Source organism: Rana temporaria, chromosome 2 (assembly GCF_905171775.1).
Source record: "Rana temporaria chromosome 2, aRanTem1.1, whole genome shotgun sequence".
Taxonomy (NCBI): Eukaryota; Metazoa; Chordata; class Amphibia; order Anura; family Ranidae; genus Rana; species Rana temporaria.
Window position 1 is genome coordinate 46,371,036 of NC_053490.1, and position 20,524 is coordinate 46,391,559.

Here is a 20,524-nt window from a genome sequence, read left to right on the forward strand (position 1 = left end):
TTTGCCAGTGACTGACCATGAACTGCACACGCACCAGGATTTACATTATTGAGGCATCTCTGAGCCAGTATATCAGCCCAGGAAGTAGTTGGTGATCCCGGTAAAGCCTAATTAAAGCGGTCTCCATACTTCTGGAGAGCAAAGCATTTTTAGGGGGAGTCCTGTGATCTCTTAGACCGTTTCACACTGGTGCGACATGGGATCCGACTTGTGAGAGCACAAGTTGCATGACATGTCAAATTCAATGTTTCCCTATGAGAGCCGTCTTAACTAATCTGACACAAGTTGCTCTGCACTACTTTGGTCCGACTTTGATATGACTTCAATGCCATAGAGTGTAAAAAGTCACATAAAGTCGGACTGAAGTTACAGGGCAACGTCAGATTGGAAGTAGAGCTGGGTGATTTTTCTCCCCCCCAAAAAAGCTGCGATTTAAAAAAAAAAAAAACTTGAATCAATTTTTTTTTTTTTTTTGGACGTCCGGCCTCACGGACTAGGCCGAAGCTGCAGCCTTGCCTAAAAACTCCTGCAATCAAATTCATTATTTCCGAATTCTCCCCCTCAACAAAAACATCAAATCTAGTGACAACGCACTGGACTAGATTTCAGAAGAAGCTCCATTCGGAACTCTTCAAAACCACATTAAGGAAAAAAATAAAAACAATTCAGCCGCATCAAACGGCTGAAGAAACACTGGATGCCATAAACACAGCCCTATTACAGTCAGCCGACTTAATAGCGCCGAAACGTAAAACCTGCATCCGAAAAAATACCTCCAGCTGGTTCAACAACCAACTGGCATTACTGAAGCAAGAGCGCAGAAGGGCGGAAGCTGCCTGGAAAAGAAGCTCTTCAGATGAGAACCTCATCATCTACAAAGCAGCAACAAGAAAATACCACAAAGAAATCTTCAAAGCCAAGAAAAACTATTTTTCTGAGGCTATCAACAACGCCCTAAATCGCCCATGCGAACTCTTCAAGCTGGTCACTCAGACCATGAATCCAGAATGTCTTGAAACCCCCAATACTGATACCCAAGAATTTTGCAATGAATTGTTGGATTACTTCATTAATAAAATCGAGGGAATCCGGGAAAGCATTCAGCAAAACAACACCCCCCCCAACCCCCCCCCCATAATTATCCATACAATACCTGCAGTAATTCACCACAATTAGGTAAGTTTACGCTGGAACCCATCTCTATCCATGCCACAAAGAATATCATTGGTACTTTGCGTAACGGCACAGCGCCAAATGATATCATCCCCACTAAACTGCTGAAGGAATGCGCTGACATCTTGGCACCTCCTATCACGCAGCTTATTAACCAATCATTCAAGGAAGGTATAGTGCCTTCCCAGTTGAAAGAGGGCATAATCCGACCTATCTTAAAGAAACCCACCCTAGACCCTAAGGACCCTCTCCACCGCCGTCCCATAACAGGCCTAAACGTTCTCTCAAAGGTAATGGAAAAAGTAGTGGTACAACAGCTGCAACAGCATCTAGATACCCACAACCTACTTGATCCTTTTCAATCGGGCTTCCGTCCTGGACACGGGACGGAAACAGCATTGGTCAAAATATGGGACGACGCTCTCGAGGCCGCAGACGAAGGAGAATCTTGTCTTCTGGTTCTGTTGGACCTAAGCGCAGCCTTCGACACTGTAGACCACAAGCTACTTTTGACTCGGCTAGCTGAAGTAGCCAAAGTCGCAGAAGGCGATTTATCTTGGTTCTCCTCTTTTTTGGACAACCGATCGCAAACAGTGAAGTTAGGACCTTTAACTTCTGAGAAACGCACATTATCGTGCGGAGTCCCTCAAGGATCGCCTCTGTCGCCGGTGTTATTCAACATCTATCTTCGACCGCTTTTTGAAATCATCAGCAGCCAAAAACTGCTTTATCACTCATATGCAGACGACACGCAACTGTATTTCCGCATTTGCAATAAAAAGGATCACCACCTCAATCTAGAGACATGCCTCTCTTTGATAGAGAACTGGATGACAAAGAGTTACCTTAAACTCAACGGAGCGAAAACAGAACTTCTCCTGTTTCACGCCAAGCGTATGAAACAACCTGCAACAACTTGGACCCCCCCGCCCATTCTGGGCAAAATCATCACCCCTAGCGCCAAAGTCAAAAGTCTTGGGGTCATCTTTGACTCTCACATGACAATGGACGCACAAATAGGGTCAGTAGTCAGCGGATCTCACCATCTGCTGCGCCTACTACGCAGACTTACTCCTTTTATTCCCAAGGAAGACATAGCGGTCGTGGTGGGAGCTATTGTAAACTCCAGACTGGATTATGCAAATGCCCTTTACCTCGGACTCCCAAAATACCAAATCGCTCGTCTGCAAGTCGTTCAAAATACGGCTGCCAGACTTGTGGCTGGGAAAAAACCCTGGGAATCAATCTCACCTTCACTGAGATCCCTTCACTGGTTACCAGTAAAAGACAGAATTGCTTTTAAAGCACTCTGTCTAACGCATAGATGTATCTATGGGAATGCTCCCCATTATCTATGCGAAAAAATAAAAGCTCATAATCCCAATCGCGTTTTGCGATCCACCAATCAAAATCTTCTTCAGATTCCGAAAGCCAGATACAAATCCAAAGGAGATTCGCGGTCCAAGGTCCCAGACTATGGAACGCTTTACCAACCAGCAATTCGGTTGGAGGAGAACCACTTAGCATTCAGGAGAAAGATCAAAACTCATCTCTTTTGATACCAAAGGAGACAGGAACAACAAGCGCCCAAAGGCGATTAAGTTTGCATGTGCCGCGCTATATAAGTTTTCATTCATTCATTCAATAAAATCGATTTGCTGAAAATCTGAATTGATTTGACCTCTCAATTCATTTCTAAATTCAAATCGATTTTTTTCCCCAGTCCTAATCGGAAGCTGTGCAACTTTCATGTCGGAGCAGTGTGAACCTGGGCTTAGAGTTAATAAGCTGATCATAAATTAATCGTAAATTGCTTCAGCAGGGACCAGACAAATTTTCGGGGGGGGGGAGGGTTCCGATGAGCAGTTCCACTTTAAATAAAAAAAGTTTGAGAATCGTGATCTTTATTCCTATGCCGCGTACACACAGATGTTTTTTGTGATGAAATAAAACAATTTTTTTAAAAACGTCATTTAAAATGATCGTGTGTGGGCTTCACATCGTTTTTTGTCTTCTAAAAAACGTCCAATTTTTTTTTGTCGTTTTTCAAAATGTCATTTTTTGTGTCATAAAAAATGATCGTGTGTGGGCTAAAACAACGTTTTACACGACGTTTTAAACCCACGCATGCTCAGAAGCAAGTTATGAGACGGGAGCTTGAATGGAACAGAGTGCCGTTGTACGTGTTGTACGTAACCACGCTTTGCTAGAGCATTTTCAGAAAACGATGGTGTGTGGGCAACGTCGTTTTTTATGATGAAGTTAGAAAAACATTGTTGTTTTTCATGATGAAAAACGTTGTTTTATTTCATCACAAAAAACGACCGCGTGTACGCGGCATAAGAAAAAGAATCGCGATTCTCATTTTTCCCAGAATCGTGCAGCTCTAGTATAGACGTGGGTAATTTTTTTTTTTAATTAAAATATATAGATATTATACAAAAAAAAACAAGATTCGGTAAAAACAAGGGGGCAAATCCACAAAAACGTAGCCTAACTTAACTTTTTTACCATTTAAGTTACACTGGCGGAAAATTTCTACCTAAGTGCCCGATCCACAAAGCACTTACCTAGAAATTTTCGGCCGTGTAACTTAAATGTCTCCGGCGCAAGGCGGTCCTCTTCTGCAGGGGGCGATGACAATTTAAATGAGGCGCGCTCCCGCGCCGGCCGTACTGCGCATGCTCCTGATGTCATTTTCCCGACGGGCAGCGCGCGAAATTACGTTACGCCGGGCTTTGTGGATTGCGACGGGACAATAAAGTTGCGTCGAGTAAAAAAAAAGTTGCGCGCCGAAAAATAAAATTCAAAATTTAAAAAAAATAGCGGCGATCGAAAAAAAGGTCTGTTTTTACAAGGTGTAACTAGTTTACACTTTGTAAAAGCAGAACTAATTTTACGTATGCAAACTTAAACTTACGCAGAAAAAACAAAGCTGAACAGCTTTGTGGATCTCCGTAAGTCCTCATTTGCATACGCAAAGCGGCATTTCAACGCGAAATGCCCCCAGCGGCGGATGCAGTACTGCATCCTAAGATCCGACAGTGTAAGTGTCTTACAGATGTCAGATCTTCTGCCTATCTTTGGAAAACTGCTTCTGAGGATCAGTTCCAAAGATAGGCACAGGGATACGCAGGCTGAACAGCAGTTCCGCCTGCGTATCCCTTTTGAGGATTTGGCCCAAGGTATTAAGCACATTTTTTTATTGTATGGGTCGCTGAAATCCCCAAATTGTGTGGAATAGTGGTCGTATGTGATGTCACATCCCTATATATTTCGCCAGATTGGCTTCCTCAGGGGAGTGTACAACTGTATGGGGATAGGACTGAGTAGGAGAGGGCACATATCGCTGTTCCTAATTAGTAGGAACAAACATGTCTCCTCTCCTCTGACAGCAAAGTTTACACACACAAATCCCTGTGCTGTCGCGCATCGGGTTCCCCTGGTGTGCAGTGTGGGCGCTTGCGCATCCCTCTGGTGCTCGCGGGCCCTCTGGCGGCTCTTAAAGGAAACCCTGACTTGTACGGTGTTTCGTGCAGGGGAGCCATTCTGCCCCCCGTAAATACACGCAAGCTGGTAGGGAACCGGTTAAAGCGGAGGTTCCCCCTAAAAACAAGTATATACCATTCCATCCAGCATACTGCCAACATGTACAGTATGCTGTTGTTTTTTTTTTTTAATCGCTGTACATACCGCTGTATAGATATTCCCCCCCCCCCCCCCCGGCTGTTTCCGGGTAGTGGATCCTGCCGGAGTGGGCATTCCTATTCAGCGACTAAGTGATTGACGTGATGACAAAAGCTCCCCTCCGGCGCATAATGCGCGTCACCAGTTTCCGAAAGAAGCCGAACTGCGAGTCGGCTCTATACGGAGCCTGCGCACCGACGTTCGGCTTCCTTCGGAATCTGGTGACACGCATTATGCGCCGGGAGGGAAGCTTTTGTCATCATGTCAATCACTTAGTCTCTGAATAGGAACTCCCACTCCCGCGGGATCCACTACCCGAAACCCGGGGGGGAAATATCTATACAGCGGTATGTACAGCGAAACAAAATAAAAAAACAGCATACTGTACATATCGGCAGTATGCTCGATGGAATGGTATATACTTGTTTGTAGGGTGAACCTTCGCTTTAAATGCCACCAAAAGAAAGCTCTGTTTTGTTTGGGTACAGTATTGCATGACCAAGCAATTGTCCTTCAAAGTGTGAGCGCAAAGCTGAAAATTGGCCTGGGCAGGAAAGGGTAGAAAGTGCCTGGTATTAAAGCTGAGGTTCACACAAAAAGTGAATCTCCGGTGGCACATTTGGCACCTTTCAGGGGAGAGTGGGGGTGCAGATACCTGTATAATACCGTGGTATATCACGCCCTCCCCCCCGCTTTGTTTTAGGAAACGCAGGTCCCAGAACACAGCAGGGACAAGTGAGGATGCGCCGCGCTACTCGCGCATGCGCAGTAGGAAACTTGGCAGTGAAGCCGCAACGCTTCACTTCCTGATTCCCTTACCGAGGATGGTGGCTGGGGGCAGCCGAGAGACGAGCCATTGCTCAGCTGCCAAAATCGTGGGCATCCTGGACAGGTAAGTGTCCACTTATTAAAAGTCAGCAGCTGCAGGATTTGTAGCTGCTGGCTTTGTATATATTTATTGTAATAGAGTGCTTGTTGCGCTAAATATAAAAAAATTATATATATATATATATATATATACTACAGCAGCTGACACAATATTGTTGGATACAATGGAAAATAATGAAAGTTGTGGTGTAGCGCTAAAATAATAATAAAAAAATAATAATAAAAAATAAAAAGTTCATATGTAACATTCCAATAAATGACAATTGAAATGTGGATCCAATGCAAAGAAATCCAGAAGAGAGGAGGTATCAAGTGCAAGGATAATAGCCGAGCCTCCACCAACACCCAAACACACTCACCCTTACCGTCAGTACATATAAAATGCACATGTAGGATATTCTAACCCAAGGAACAGATGGAACTCTTGATTCACAGGATAATAGATCATTCAAAGAAAAAACATCCACCACTCCTCCTTCTATGGACTTGTAATTTCAAAGTGAGCTTGGAGATCAGCAAGGCATATAACCCAATAGGCTCCAATAGCATGAACACCTGTGTAGGAAATGAAAACAAAAACACAGCTCATTGCGCAGACATCCCATTAAACAAAGGTTTATTTTAAATGGTGTAAGGATGCACTCACATGTAAACTATAAAAAGCAGGCATGTAGTTATGAAAACGACCTGCGCTTCCTGCCAGTAAGATGGCGCTCTTCCGTTCAGCCCTCCAATAGCAAAATAGCGTTAGCCTTCCTCCACTGGCCCGACGTTTCTCCACCAACGTGTGTCATCAGGTGCCTATATATATATATATATATATATATATATATATATATATATATATATATATATATATATATATATATATATATATATATATATATATATATATATATATATATATATTAGGTGGTTAAACGTACGCAGTACTTTAGGATACATTCCCTTGAATGGGGTATCTGATGCTAGATCCACTAGAAGTCCTCCAAGTAATGAAAGTGGTGATAGATGATGTTTTCATAGAGGTTGGGGAACTAAACAGATGTTTGGTTTCTAGAGGTTTATTATATTTCTTATGAAAACCAATGGACTTCCCAGAATACTCCAACACACGTCTCTGACGTGACTCCGGTCTTGTTCTGTTTAGTTGTGAACTTGGGACAATAAATTGTTCATCACAAACTTCTCCCTACTTAAATTTTAAAGCGAAGGTTCACCCTAATAACATTTGCCGTATTTATCGGGGTATTGCATGCTCCGGCGTATAGCGTGCACCCCTAATGTGGACCCGCATTCCTGTAAAAAAAAAATTCAGTACTTACAGTTTTGGTGTCTTGCGCGGCGGCCTCGTCGGGTCCGGCGTCCGTCTGCGGCTTCGGTGGTGTCCTATTCGTCGGTTCCGGCGTCCTTCTGCGGTCATCATGGCGTCCTCCCCGCTCGATCTCCGCTTCCCGCGCTGAGTTTGAACCACTGCGCCGGCATATACTGAGCGCAGTACACTTGGGTATAGTCGGGCAGGCTCGGCTCCTCTCGCGGTCACGTCCAGGACGTGACCGCGAGAGGAGCCGAGCCTGCCCGACTATACCCGAGTGTACTGCGCTCGGTATATGCCGGCGCAGTGGTTCAAACTCGGCGCGAGTATCGGTGTATATCGCGCCCTCACGATTTTGCCCTGATTTTCAGGGCAAAAAAGTGCGTGATATACGCCGATAAATACAGTATATTTGACCAACTTCCTAATACTTGTAACAAGTACAGTCCGCAATTTGTTTTGTTTTTTATGTACGTACCTTGTAATCCATCTTTTCAATCTACTTCTCCCCACGGGAGTAGGCGTTTCTATGCCTAGGGGGATTGTCATCTGGGAGGTCGCCCAGATGATTGACGTCTGTTCCCCCCGGCGGATAAGGCCCCGCCCCCCGTATTGCGTAGACGCGCACGAGTTACGGGGTTTCCGAAAAAAGCCGAACATGCAGAGGCGCCGTATAGGGCCGACTCGCATCTCTCCATGTTCGGCTTCTTTCGGAAACCCCGTAACTCGTGCGTGCCTACGCAATATGGGGGGCGGGGCCTTTTTCGCCGGGAGGAACAGACGTCAATCATCTGGGCAACCTCCCAGATGACAATCCCCCTAGGCATAGAAACGCCTACTACCGTGGGGAGAAGTAGATTGAAAAGATGGATTACAAGGTACGTACAGCATAAAAAACAAAACAAATTGCGGACTGTACTTATTGCAAGTATAAGGAAGTTGGTCAGATATACATGTTATTAGGGTGAACCTCCGCTTTAATTTACCGTATATACTCGAGTATAAGCTGAGTTTTTCAGCACTTTTTTATTTTTTTTGTGCTGAAAATGCCCCCCTCGGTTTATACTCGAGTCACCTTTTTGTGCCTGATCTCACGGATCTTGGAGACCCGATACTGGCCGGCCGTAGATTCCCTGGACCCCAATCTTGGCACACATGTAGCCACACTCTTCCTCTACAAGTGTGCAAAGTTTGTTGGCCGGGGAGCACCGATTTTTCAAAGCCGGGCGCACCCCTTCCATAGACTCCGATGTTAAACGTCAGTCTAGTCATGGGCACAGTGAGGAATCCAGATAGACACCCTAGGCTTATACTCGAGTCAATAAGTTTTCCCAGTATTTTTTTTTTTTTTTTAGGTAAAATTAGGTGCCTTGGCTTTTACTCGAGTATATACGGTAGATGGGCCTGATCCACAAAAGGGATACGCCGGCGTATCTACTGATACGCCATCGTATCCCTGTTTCTATCTATGGAACTGATCCACAGAATCAGTTTCTCATAGATAGGCAGAAGATCCGACATGTGTAAGGGACTTACACTGTCGGATCTTAGGATGCAGTACCGCAGCCGCCGCTGGGGGCATTTCTCGTCGAAATCCAGCGTCGGGTATGCAAATTAGCACTTACGGAGATCCACAAAGCTTTTACGCTTCGTTTTTTCTCTGTAAGTATTAGTTTGCCGTCGCAAAATTAGGGCTGCTTTTACAAAGTGTAAACTGTTTACACCTTGTAAAAGTAGACCCTTCTATCCCGCGTCGCTGTCATTTTTTTTTTAAAACATTTTTTTTCCCGCCGCAACTTTTTTTTTAAACGCCCGTCGCGATTCTCAAAACCCGGCGCAACGTAAATCCGCTCAAGGCACGTCGGGAAAATAACGTCGGGAGCATGCGCAGTACGTCCGGCGCGGGAGCGCGCCTAATTTAAATGGGACTCGCCCCATTAGATTAGGCACGCCTTGCGCCGGACGGATTTAAGTTACACCGCTGAAAATTTCTAGGTAAGTGCTTTGTGGATCAGGCACTTAGGTAGAGATTTTGCGGCGGTGTAACTTAAATGGCAAAAATTAAGTTACGGCCGTTTTTTGTGGATCAGGCCCGATGTTCTTTAGCAAATCAAGCATTATCCTTCAGCTGCTTGTTTCTGTACAGAACAATGATGCGTCAGACATTTTTTAATTTTTATTTTTTCAATCAAATTTTATTTTATTTTCAAAATATAGATGATACATTAGATATTATACAACAACAACAAAAAATTCATTATATTGCATTACAAAATGACATATTTAGTAGTATATTCTTTCTAACAATACCGTGGTTCAAATCAAAGAATCACTCAATAGTCAGAGATAAAGAAAACAACAAAAAATCACATGTTTCTGTAAACCAACCCAACTGAAATCGAGTAAATACCTGTACTTGCCCATCTCCAATCCTCCCCCTAAGTACTATTCAAATTCAGTGTAACTACCCGTGTTTCCCCCGAAAATAAGACCGGGTCTTATATTAATTCTGGCTACAAAAAACACACTAGGGCTTATTTTCAGGGGATGTCTTATTTATTTATGATATGTACAAAAAAGTTTCTCCCCCTGTCAGCTCTGGAGTCAGCATTGTGAAATTCTGTAATTCCAAAAATAAACCTTTGTTTAAAGACCTTATAAAATGATGTAATCCGTTCTGTAAAAAGATAATATCATGTGCAGTGTGTCTCCTTGTGTAACATTATTGTGGAAAATACCTTACTTACAGTGTCGCTTGCCGCTCACGTGAGCCACTGGAGCTCTTCTTCCCTACTCCAAATGCTGCAGAGGGAGGGGCCAAGATCCCCAATGACGTCAGCCCCACTCTGAGTACTGCAGTGGGTAGGGGCTTAATAAAGTTTTATTGAAAAAAAAAAACAGCTGACATTAGGCGGGAGGAGAAGAGCTCCGGCCAGTCACGTGAGCGCCCAGCAGTGCTGTAAATAAGGAATTTTAAAGTTACATTATATAATCTTTTTACAGAACGGATTACATGTTTTTACAAGGACTTTAACTAGGTCTTATTTTTGGGGTAGGGCTTATATTGCAGCCATCCCAGAAACTCACACTAGGTCTTATTTTCGGGGTAGGGCTTATTTTCAGAGAAACAGGGTATTAGTATGTGTCACACCATAAGTTATATCATTCGATTTCATGAATATGATTAATTCCTAAACAACCTACCTACATCCCCCTATAACCTATCTGGGTTGAGTTGTTTCAAGGGATGTATAGCATCTCCTCCATCTATTCTACCCCCCATTTCCAAAACATTCTCATGTGGCGAATTAGAAGGTATAAGATGAAGAAATAAAGATTGAGAAAATAAACTAAGTTTCTGTTTATTTTCTCAGACTTTTTTTCTTACTCCTGATGTCTCTATCGGACCAATTTCCATATAAAATATGCCTAATTAACTTCTTTCAGAGACCAGACTGCTACTTTGTCTGCAGGATCCAGACTGACGGCTTTGTCAGAGACCGCCTGTTCTGTCCGCCAGGACATTGGATTGTTCCTTATTAAGCTCTCTAATTTTCATCTTGTGATTTGCTGACGGAAATTGACTTGCTAAACAGTAACAACCAGAATATTCTTTTCTTTTGTAGAAATAAAAACATCATTGTGGAACTTTTAAGTTCTGTCTCTCAAACACGCCAACACGCCATCTGCTATGAACGTTGGATGACAGCTATTTATTATTTATGGACCTCTATTAACTTTTTACCTACAGCTTCTTAAACGCTTTGTTCTGTTTAATTCAGTCATTTTGCAAAGGCGTTTAACTGTTTATTTTTTTTCCACTTTTACTAAAGAGGTGGCAGCATAAATGAAAACAGCCACACTTAGGCCTGATTCACACAAGGCTCCAAGTTTGTATAAGAAAAGTGCGAACGGTAAGCTTTTACAAAGCATTTGCATCGGGGGCTTTGTCGAAGCTTTTTAAGCCCCATGCACACGAGAAGCAAATGCAAACACATGTAAACTCAAGTTTTCAAAGGCAAAAACCGCCGTTTAAAACGCCCGTTCTTGCCGCAAATTTTGCCGCGTTTATCGGCGTTTTACCGCGTTTGCGGCAATCAGCGTTTATAACAAAGACATTGTAGACCCTCCCAAAGCTTTGAAAAGGCAAAAACTTTTGCGTCTGAACCCAAAATTTTGCTTCTGAAAAAACGAGCCTAAACCCAACTGCTTTAAAACGCAAAAAAACGTGAATGTGTGCCTGGACACATAGGATAACATTAAATGTGTTCAGCTGCTAGCAGGCTTCAGCGCTACTTGAAGCTTGTAGAAAGCCTGCTAGAAGCTTGCTTAAAGGGGTTGTAAAGTTTTTTTTTTTTTTTTTTCTAAATGGGTTCCTTTAAGCTAGTGCATTGTTGGTTCACTTACCTTTTCCCCTTCTAAATGTTTTATTTTCTTTGTCTGAATTTCTCACTTCCTGTTTCTCCTCAGTAAGCTTTCCACCATCATCCGAGCGGTGGAAAGTGCGTCAGAACACCTTACTGAGGAGGAACAGGAATTGAGAAATTCAGACAAAGAAAAAAAACATTTAGCAGGGAAATTGAAGGAAAAGGTAAGTGAATTAACAATGCTCTAGCTTATAGGAACCTATTTAGAAAATAAAAAAATGAACCTTTACAACCCCTTTAACCACTTGCCTACCCCCGTATAGTAAATAACGGCGGCAGGCACCCTCCCTCCCTCCGGGTGGACGTCATATGACGTCCTTGTATTCCCGGGGGTTTTAGCTAGAGCGCACGCGCCACCGGAGGCACGCACGCGTGCTCTCTGCATCACAGGGTACTGCCGCCAGGCACCCGCGATCGCTCATCACAGAGCATGGACGTGGAACTGTGTGTGTGTGTGTGTGTAAACACACAGCTCCACGTCCTATCAGGGTAGAGGAGAACTGATCGTATGTTCCTTTTGTATATAGGAACAACGATCAGTTTCCTCCTCATCAGTCACCTCCCCCTACAGTTAGAAGCACTCACTAGGGAACATATTAACCCCTTGATCGCCCCCTAGTGTTAACCCCTTCCCTGCCAGTCACATTTATACAGTAATCCATGCATTTTTTATAGCACTGTTGCTGTCTAATTGTGAATGGTCCCAAAATAGTGTCAAAAGTGTCCGCTATAATGTCAGTCACGATAAAAATCGCTCTAAAAAAAAAGCTCTATTTGTGGGAAAAAAAGGATGTTAATTTTGTTTGGGAGCCATGTCGCACGACCACGCAATTGTCAGTTAAATCGACGCAGTGCCCAATCACAAAAAGTGGCCTGGTCCTTTAGCTACAAAATGGTCCGGGGCTTAAGTGGTTAAAGTAAAACTCACTTGGCTTACGTGTGTTTATACGTTACAATAATAATTGAAGTGGCTATGTTTCCACCCATTCAGAGGCATAAGGATCACTAAGGGGCACTCCCACTGTACACCTTTAACACCATTTAGTCGGGAGCCTGGAAGAACTCATGTTACATATAGTTACATAGTAGGTGAGGTTGAAAAAAGTCCAAGTCCAACCTATGTGTGTGATTATATGTCTCAGTATTACATTGTATATCATGTATGTTGTGGTTGTTCAGGTGCTTATCTAATAGTTGTTTGAAGCTATCGATGCCCCCGGCTGAAACCACCGCCTGTGCAAGAGAATTACACATCCTTGCCGCTAGGGTTGTCCCGATACCAGTATCGGGACCGATACCGAGTATTTGCGGGAGTACTTGTACTCCTGCAAATACCCCCGATACCTAAATAGAATACTTGATCCGGACACCCACCCCCCCAACGCCGCCGCCGCCGACCCCGTCGCATACCGCAACAACGCCGCCGCATGGGTTGAACAGCGTGCGGGGAATATCACAGCTTTCATTTGAATAGCTGTAGTATTCCTGCTGCGCCGCGTATAGACACTCCCCCTTGCTCGGGATCTGTCCAATCCCGAGCAAGGGGGGGTGTCTATACGCGGCGCAGCGGGAATACTACCGCTATTCAAATGAAAGCTGTGATATTCCCCGCACGCTGTTTAACCCATGCGGCGGCATCAAGGTATGGGGGGGACATGGCTGGATATAGGGGGGACATGGCTGGATATAGGGGGGACATGGCTGCATATAGGGGGGACATGGCTGGATTTATGGGGGACATGGCTGCATATAGGGGGGACATGGCTGCATATGTGGGGGGACATGGCTGCATATGTGGGGGGACATGGCTGCATATGTGGGGGGACATGGCTGCATTTGGGAACACATTTAAAAAAAAGTATCGGTATTCGGTATCGGCGAGTACTTGAAAAAAAGTATCGGTACTTGTACTCGGTCCTAAAAAAAGTGGTATCGGGACAACCCTACTTGCCGCTCTTGCAGTAAAGAACCCTCTACGCAGTTTAAGGTTAAACCTCTTTTCTTCTAATTTTAATGAGTACCCATATATCTTGTTAAACTCCCTTCCACGAAAAAAGATTTATCACTATTGTGGGGTCACCAGTATGGTATTTGTAAATTGAAATCATATCCCCTCTCCAGCGTCTCTTCTCCAGAGAGAATAAGTTCAGTGCTTGCAACCTTTCCTCATAACTAAGATCCTCCCGACCCTTTATTAGCTTTGTTGCCCTTCTTTGTACTCTCTCCATTTCCAGTACATTTTTCCTGAGGACTGGTGCCCAGAACTGGACGGCATACTCTAGATGCTGCTGGACCAGAGTCTTGTAGAGTGGGAGACTTATCGTTTTTATCTCTGGAGTTAATCTCTTTTTTTTATTTATTTTTTTAACGCATTCCAATATTCTGTTTGCTTTGTTACCAGCAGAGTGGCATTGCATGCCATGTTTGTGTTTATCATATCTTTTACCTTTTTGATTGAATGTATACAGTAGTGCTCTTTGAGCAGTGGACTATTAGGGGACCTCAGGGACCCCCCGATGAAACTTGTGGGATTTTTTTTTTTCCCACTGCAGACCAAACCTTGAGCATCTAAGGTCTCGAGCCCCTGTAACCTTTAGATTTCCCCGTCACATGGTACTACGTGTAGGCGGCTGTTGTTTTCTCTCCCTGTTTACTGGAAGGCCAGGCAAAGCTAATGTGTTACTTGCATGGAACACTCTGTATAAATTATGGAAGCGATGTTGGTCCATTAGTGTGCTGAAAGCTGCTTTTGTCTTGTACTCTAGTCATAAGACCACCACAATCGTCCTCTCTGTTATCTGGTATCATTCCGTAACTGGCGGCTTGCTTTATGCGATTTGTTTGCATGCAAAGCTTCATCATTGGTCAATTAACAAATTGGCAACATTGTGACATTATTGGAGCTGTATTTAACTTCTTCAGCTCTCGTATCTTAACACTGCTTATGGACTGGAGCAATTGCTACATCTCTGTTATGGACCTTTGTCAGTACTTAATGCAACATTATATGATCATCTTATTCTCCAAAAATAATTTCATACGCATCCACTACTGAATGGTCCTGTAATCTATTTATCATTAAATCATTTCTTAGGCTGGCCATACATTTAAAAAAAATCTGTTCTGTGTGTCCATTCACATCCAGAGCGTTCCCGGGCCTGCCACTGATCTCTCCTCATTGGCTCGCCAGCTGTAGTGGGGAGCCAATGGCTCTGCAAGGACACACAGAAAACAATTGGATCATTTTTGTTTTGGTTGCAGTCCAGTTGGCTGTCAAAGGATTCATAATTCATAGCCAGATCTTCGTCTTTCACTGTAGCATTGGCACATTTTTGTACACATTTGCTCCAGAGCCGAACTAGTTAAACTAGCTGCATTTTTTTAAAGTCTACATGACTGCATTAATTTTGCGATATTTTATACATACATTGAGTTTGGCATTAAACTGACGCAGCTCTTAAAAATGCTATGCTTTTGGTTAAAGAGTTCTTGATAGTGGAATAACTATGCATGTAAAGTGTATGAACAACCACAAGATGGTGCTACAGGGCTAGAGCTTTATACATATTGAGGAACACCATAAATCTGAAATTAGCAGAGTGTGTTCTCTTCTGTTTTGTCATTACATATCGCTTGGCTTTCTGGGTTGGTGTGACTCAAGATAAAAGAAAACAGAATAGGGGATTACATTTTCAACAAATTTGACTTGATCACAGACTATAGAGGGAAGGTAGACATGAAAGCTCATTCTGAGGTATAAAGTTTATTTAAACAGATGATGAAACCTGCAGCCGGGAGGACTAGACCTGATTCACGTAAAATAAGCATAAATCAGTTTGTATGTTATAATAAAGCACTACTCTGGGTAAAATATATATAATTTTTTTTAATACCTGTATTCCTTTAGCGGTTATCGGTGGTCATAAGCTGCTCTCTTCTCTCTGCTGCTCATCCAACCAGTCATTTGTTCGCCCCTTGTGTCATGACATTCCATCATAGGGTGCTGAAGCCTTCAAGTGTACTCTCTTATACTAGAGGTGCACAGAAATTAAAATTCCAGTGCCAAAACTGAAAATGTTGCCATTGGTCAAAAACCAAAATGGACAGTTTTATTTATTTTTCTATGTAGTAAAAAAAAAATGTAATTCATGTAGCTGGCATGTTTGGCTTGAAGTCGCGATTTTGCATTGGCGTCAGTGGGACAGGCCTTTGCATTGGCGTCAGTGGGGCGGGCCTTTGCATTGGCGTCAGTGGGACGGGCCTTTGCATTGGCATCAGTGTGACGGGCCTTTGCATTGCCGTCAATAGGACATTGTGCCATTATCGACAAACCACTGAAGACCCTATTTTCGGCCGATAAATCGGTGCATTTCTACTTTATACAGCCAACGGGCAGAGTACATGTCACACATGTACCCACAATATAGACCACAAGGAAGTAGACTTAGAACCCCACACCTGTCCCATCAATTAAAAAGGTACAGGAGTTGAGTGGAAAGTTTTTTTTTTAACCCTACCCACTAAAGAGATATCCCTGGGGACATTCAAGGAAGAGAGTAACAGCAGGAACTCATCAGTGTGTCTGTGATGGGTCTGGTTTCAAACCAAGTGGAGTTTATTAAAGACATGAAATCATTTATGAACTGTTCTCTATACCATGGCCCAATGCTCTATCCCCAGAGTGAAGTTGTCAGCACACCTTAAAGGGTAATTGAACTCTGGAAGCTGTGCCCCCAAAAAAAGGCAGACAGAGGACACATTAACCTGTGGTCTCTGTCTGCAGCAGATTTTGGTAGAGGCAGGGCTTTGCTTCCTCATGTCAGAACCTCCAGCAAGGAAAACAGTGTTCAGAACAGTGGTGACATCGCAACATCTCACTCCAAATCTCTGGAGACTAGCAGTCAGAGGCAGCAGTGCTTTAGATCTCACACTATACACATATACAGCTATAAGGTTACAAAGCAGGAGTACCTAGGCACTCTCACGGCAGAAAGTGCTCTACTTTTCAGAAGGAATTCAAGACCAAATGTACATTTTACAGGGTACTGCTTATGTACAATTAGCATATCTAAATCTTCCCTATAACATAGCAAATCTTCACTTTTAAGGCCACTATTCTGCTTTGCAACCAAACCCATTAAAAAAAATGTTTCGAACTCCAAGCAGTCAATCGGGATCGAAGGTGCCAATTCTTGTATGAAAGCCATGATGGTAGATTGTAGATCAATTACAGTATCTGGGATACCCTTTGAAGCGCAGATTATATCTACAAGATCTGTTCTCCAGGTCTTCCAATTTGTAGTGGAGAGTGACATTGTTGTCCCTTAACCGCTCCAGCTCTTCATCATGTGCTGTAAGGGAGGTGACTGTATTGTCCCATCCTAGCCTCCAACTCCTCAGTCCTCTGGTCAGGCTCCCTGATTTCTCTCATGTGGGATAATCAGTAATCGCTTTAGAAGTAGATTGAAACTCTATCTTTAGCATTTGGTCTATTTGAGATAGTAAGGCCGGCCATAGATGAGTAAAAAAAAAAAAAACGTTATGGCGATCGAAAAAACAGAAATGGCGCATATGATTGTGCCATCATTTTGTTTTTCTAAAAAAATATAAAAAAAATCCAATATGTTGGATCAGGCACTTTTGATTGTGCCACGAAAATTGTGTTGCAGCTGGCATACAAATGATGTGAAAAATGAAAGACATGAGGCTCAACAAGAAATTTTTGTTTGGTTTTCGACTCGTCTGAGGTCTGCATAGGTGGTAATGTCTTTCTAGGGGGCCAGGGGAACTCAACTGGCTGTCCTCACCCCCTTGGGCGGCGAAGACAGACCACCTACTCTTGTTGAGCGCCATCTTGGTAGCTGTACCCTGGAACACCAGTTCCTCCTAAAATGGAGTGGCTCTAGAGCTTCCCTTTTATCTTTTTTGGCGGTGCCATGCTGGTGGTATGGGGGCCGAGGGAAGTATTGGGAGTCCCACTATTGCAGGCTGATCCATGCTCCTGTACTAATCAGTGGAGCACCGGTATCCTAAAGCACATCCACCATTGTTCACCTTGTGCATTTGCCCCTAAATTTTTTATTTTTTAACTACTTCCTGCCAGGCCTATCGCAAAGTGATGGCTGAACGGGACCTTTCCCCTCCTGGGTGGATGTCATATGATGTCCTCCCAGTCATGCTCTGCATTGTGTAAAAGAAGATTTAATACTTTCAATTTGCCATTTATGTTAATGCGTGTCATTTGTTCTCCATGGCTTCCTGTGTCAAAGCTTCACAATTGAAGGACCATAATTCTCATAGGGTTAGGATTTCCATAATTAACAGCTGGTAACGAATTAATAAAGCTTTAGTTCACCAAGAAAGCATCTATCCCTTAAATCCTGGCCTTTATGCTTCAAGGAGCGCAGTAAATGAGGAATGTGCTAGGCATACATGAACTCTGTGAGAGAAATTTATTGACTATTATTGTATGTAGGAGCCACAGCAGAATACATCATTTGGAGATTGTGACCACCGGAGGGCGGTGTTGTGTAGTATAATGTCAGAGCGAACTGGTGGAATGGATGCAGAAAAAATAAAATGTGTATTAAAGCGGTAGTAAACCACACCATTTTTTTTATTTATTTTTTAAACCCTGTAAGGTAAGGGCATAATATTCTAGTATGCAAAGCAGTCAGATCTGGCTTATAACGTGACCACAACAATTTTTATGACCAGAGAAAAATCCTTATACAGGGCAACCCACTGCGTTTCTAAATTATTTAAAGTGGATGTAAACCCTCACATATATATACCCAGTAAAGTGAACAGCCCCAGATGATACACAGAGAGGAAACAAATTCTCCTGCATAGATTTTATAGCTTTGTGTGTGTGTTTATACACACAACGCTGTTTAAAGTGGTTGTAAACCCACTTTTTTTACTTTTACCTACAGGTAAGCCTATAATAAGGCTTACATGGGCGTAAAATGAAGGATGGATGGCCGCACTCCAAACCAAACAGGTTGTCTTTATTTAAACGAACAGCAAAACATACCAGATCACAGCAACAGAAACAGGAGGATAACCGACGTTTCGCACTGACTTAGTGCTTATTCTAGCCATGAATAAGCAACAAGTCAGTGCGAAACGTCGGTTATCCTCCTGTTTCTGTTGCTGTGATCTGGTATGTTTTGCTGTTCGTTTAAATAAAGACAACCTGTTTGGTTTGGAGTGCGGCCATCCATCCTTCATTTTACGCCCATGCTTGCCTAGTGCACTGCCAGCACCCTTGGAATCCTACACCTGTGTATGACCCTATAGCAGACCCACCTTGAGCGGTGATTTTTCTTCTTATAATAAGGCTTACCTGTAGGTATAAAGAATATCTCCTAAACCTGCACGGTTTAGGAGATATTCCTCTAGCAATGCGCCGCTGATTGCAGCGGCGCAGGGGGGATCTACGGCGAAAGGACCGGCCGCCGCCGGACCTTGCCGGATTTAAATCTCCCGCGCGGGAGTGATGTCATCGCCGCTCCAGCCAATCGCAGCGCTGGAGCGGCGATACCCAGAAGACACGCCGAGTCAAGATGATATCTCGCTCGGCGTGGACCAGGTAAGTTCTACACACCTCGTTCCGAGGTAAGTATTTCATAATGAGCTAATATGCGGTGCATATTAGCTCATTATGACTTTTGCCTTGCAGGAGAAAAAAAAAAAAAAATTGATGCGGGTTTACAACCGCTTTAACCTACCAAAAGGTCCGTTATCCTGTTCAGCCAGTCTTCTAATTTGCACACCTGCTGGACAGCTCAGTCCAAAAGAGGACTGTTGGTGCTATATAAATCCTGTATAATAATCCTAGAGATCAGCTTTAAATATACTGTGGCAGATATTATGTTGTATATTCCCTCTACATGTTGTATATTCCCTCTACAGTACATGTATGGTGTTTCGGCTGTGTATGTGTACCGGCATTCAACTGGGATAATCATATTTCATCTTTCATTGTTGATGAGCATTCTGTGTTGTATTAATGCATTATAATGACAGGTCCACTTTAACATTGACTCTGATTCTGTATTTGTTGTTGACAGGTGCTCAGATCAGCTGCTTCGCCCCCAGCACCTTCTCCTGGAGACAGGCTGCCTATGTGGACTCCTTCTGTTGGGCCGCCGTCCAGCAGAAACATTTGTCACACAGCGAGGCGGGGAACATCCCTCTGTGGCTTCACAAGGTAAGAGTCATCAATGCTTTGCTATTACAGGAAGACCAGGGCTGTGATTAACCCTTTGACGCCAGTGTAGCGCAAATATTCAGCCTTCTGCTTCAAGGGGTAGTACCGGGGTGATGCAGCTACATTCATCACCCCGTTACTGTTTTTTTTTTTTTTTTTAGAGCTTTAAAACCAGAACAAAGCACTGATGACCAAAAATGTTGGCGTCTGAGGCTTCTAACACGGGTGCACCTCCCCGCCGCTCGCCTGGGCTCTCCTGTCTCGCGGTAGACCCGTGCGACCAGCCGGCACGTCCGCTGAATAGCCAGAGATCCAAAGAAAGCTGGAATCGGCTTTGATCGGGTCTCGGCTGTAGTAACCTGAAAGTGATGTCATGACATCACTTCTGGACTACTGGAATCTTAAAGGCGCCAGTTTTAGAAAAAATCGAAAGTATTAAAAATTGATAATCTTGGCCATTTAAATGGCTTTCAAGTACAAAGGAGGGATTTGGAGTCTTAGGCCCCTTTCACATTGAGGAGTTTTTCAGGCGGTACAGCGCTAAAAATAGCGCTGCTATCCCGCCTGAAAAACTCCGTCACTGCAGACTCAATGTGAAAGCCCGAGGGCTTTCACACTGAGGCGATGCGCTGGCAGGAGACAAAAAAATCTCCTGTCAGCAGCATCTTTGGAGCGGTGAGAGGAGCGGCATGTATACCGCTCCTTCCCATTGAAAACAATGGGAAGCTGCGGCAATACCGCCCGCAATGCGCCTCTATAGAGGCGCATTGCGGGCAGTATTAACCCTTTATCGGCCTCTAGCGGGGGTTAATACCGCAC

The 20,524-nt window shown here is 43.6% G+C and overlaps 1 protein-coding gene across 2 annotated transcripts in view; it reads left to right on the forward strand.

Moving 5' to 3' along the window:
* Positions 1-20,524, forward strand: part of PANX1 (pannexin 1) — a 68,371-nt gene that overhangs the window by 26,718 nt on the left and 21,129 nt on the right. For both annotated transcript variants that reach the window (XM_040340157.1, XM_040340158.1), the window contains exon 2: positions 19,566-19,705. In XM_040340157.1, coding sequence (XP_040196091.1) covers positions 19,566-19,705 — 140 coding nt within the window. The remainder of the gene's footprint in view (positions 1-19,565; positions 19,706-20,524) is intronic.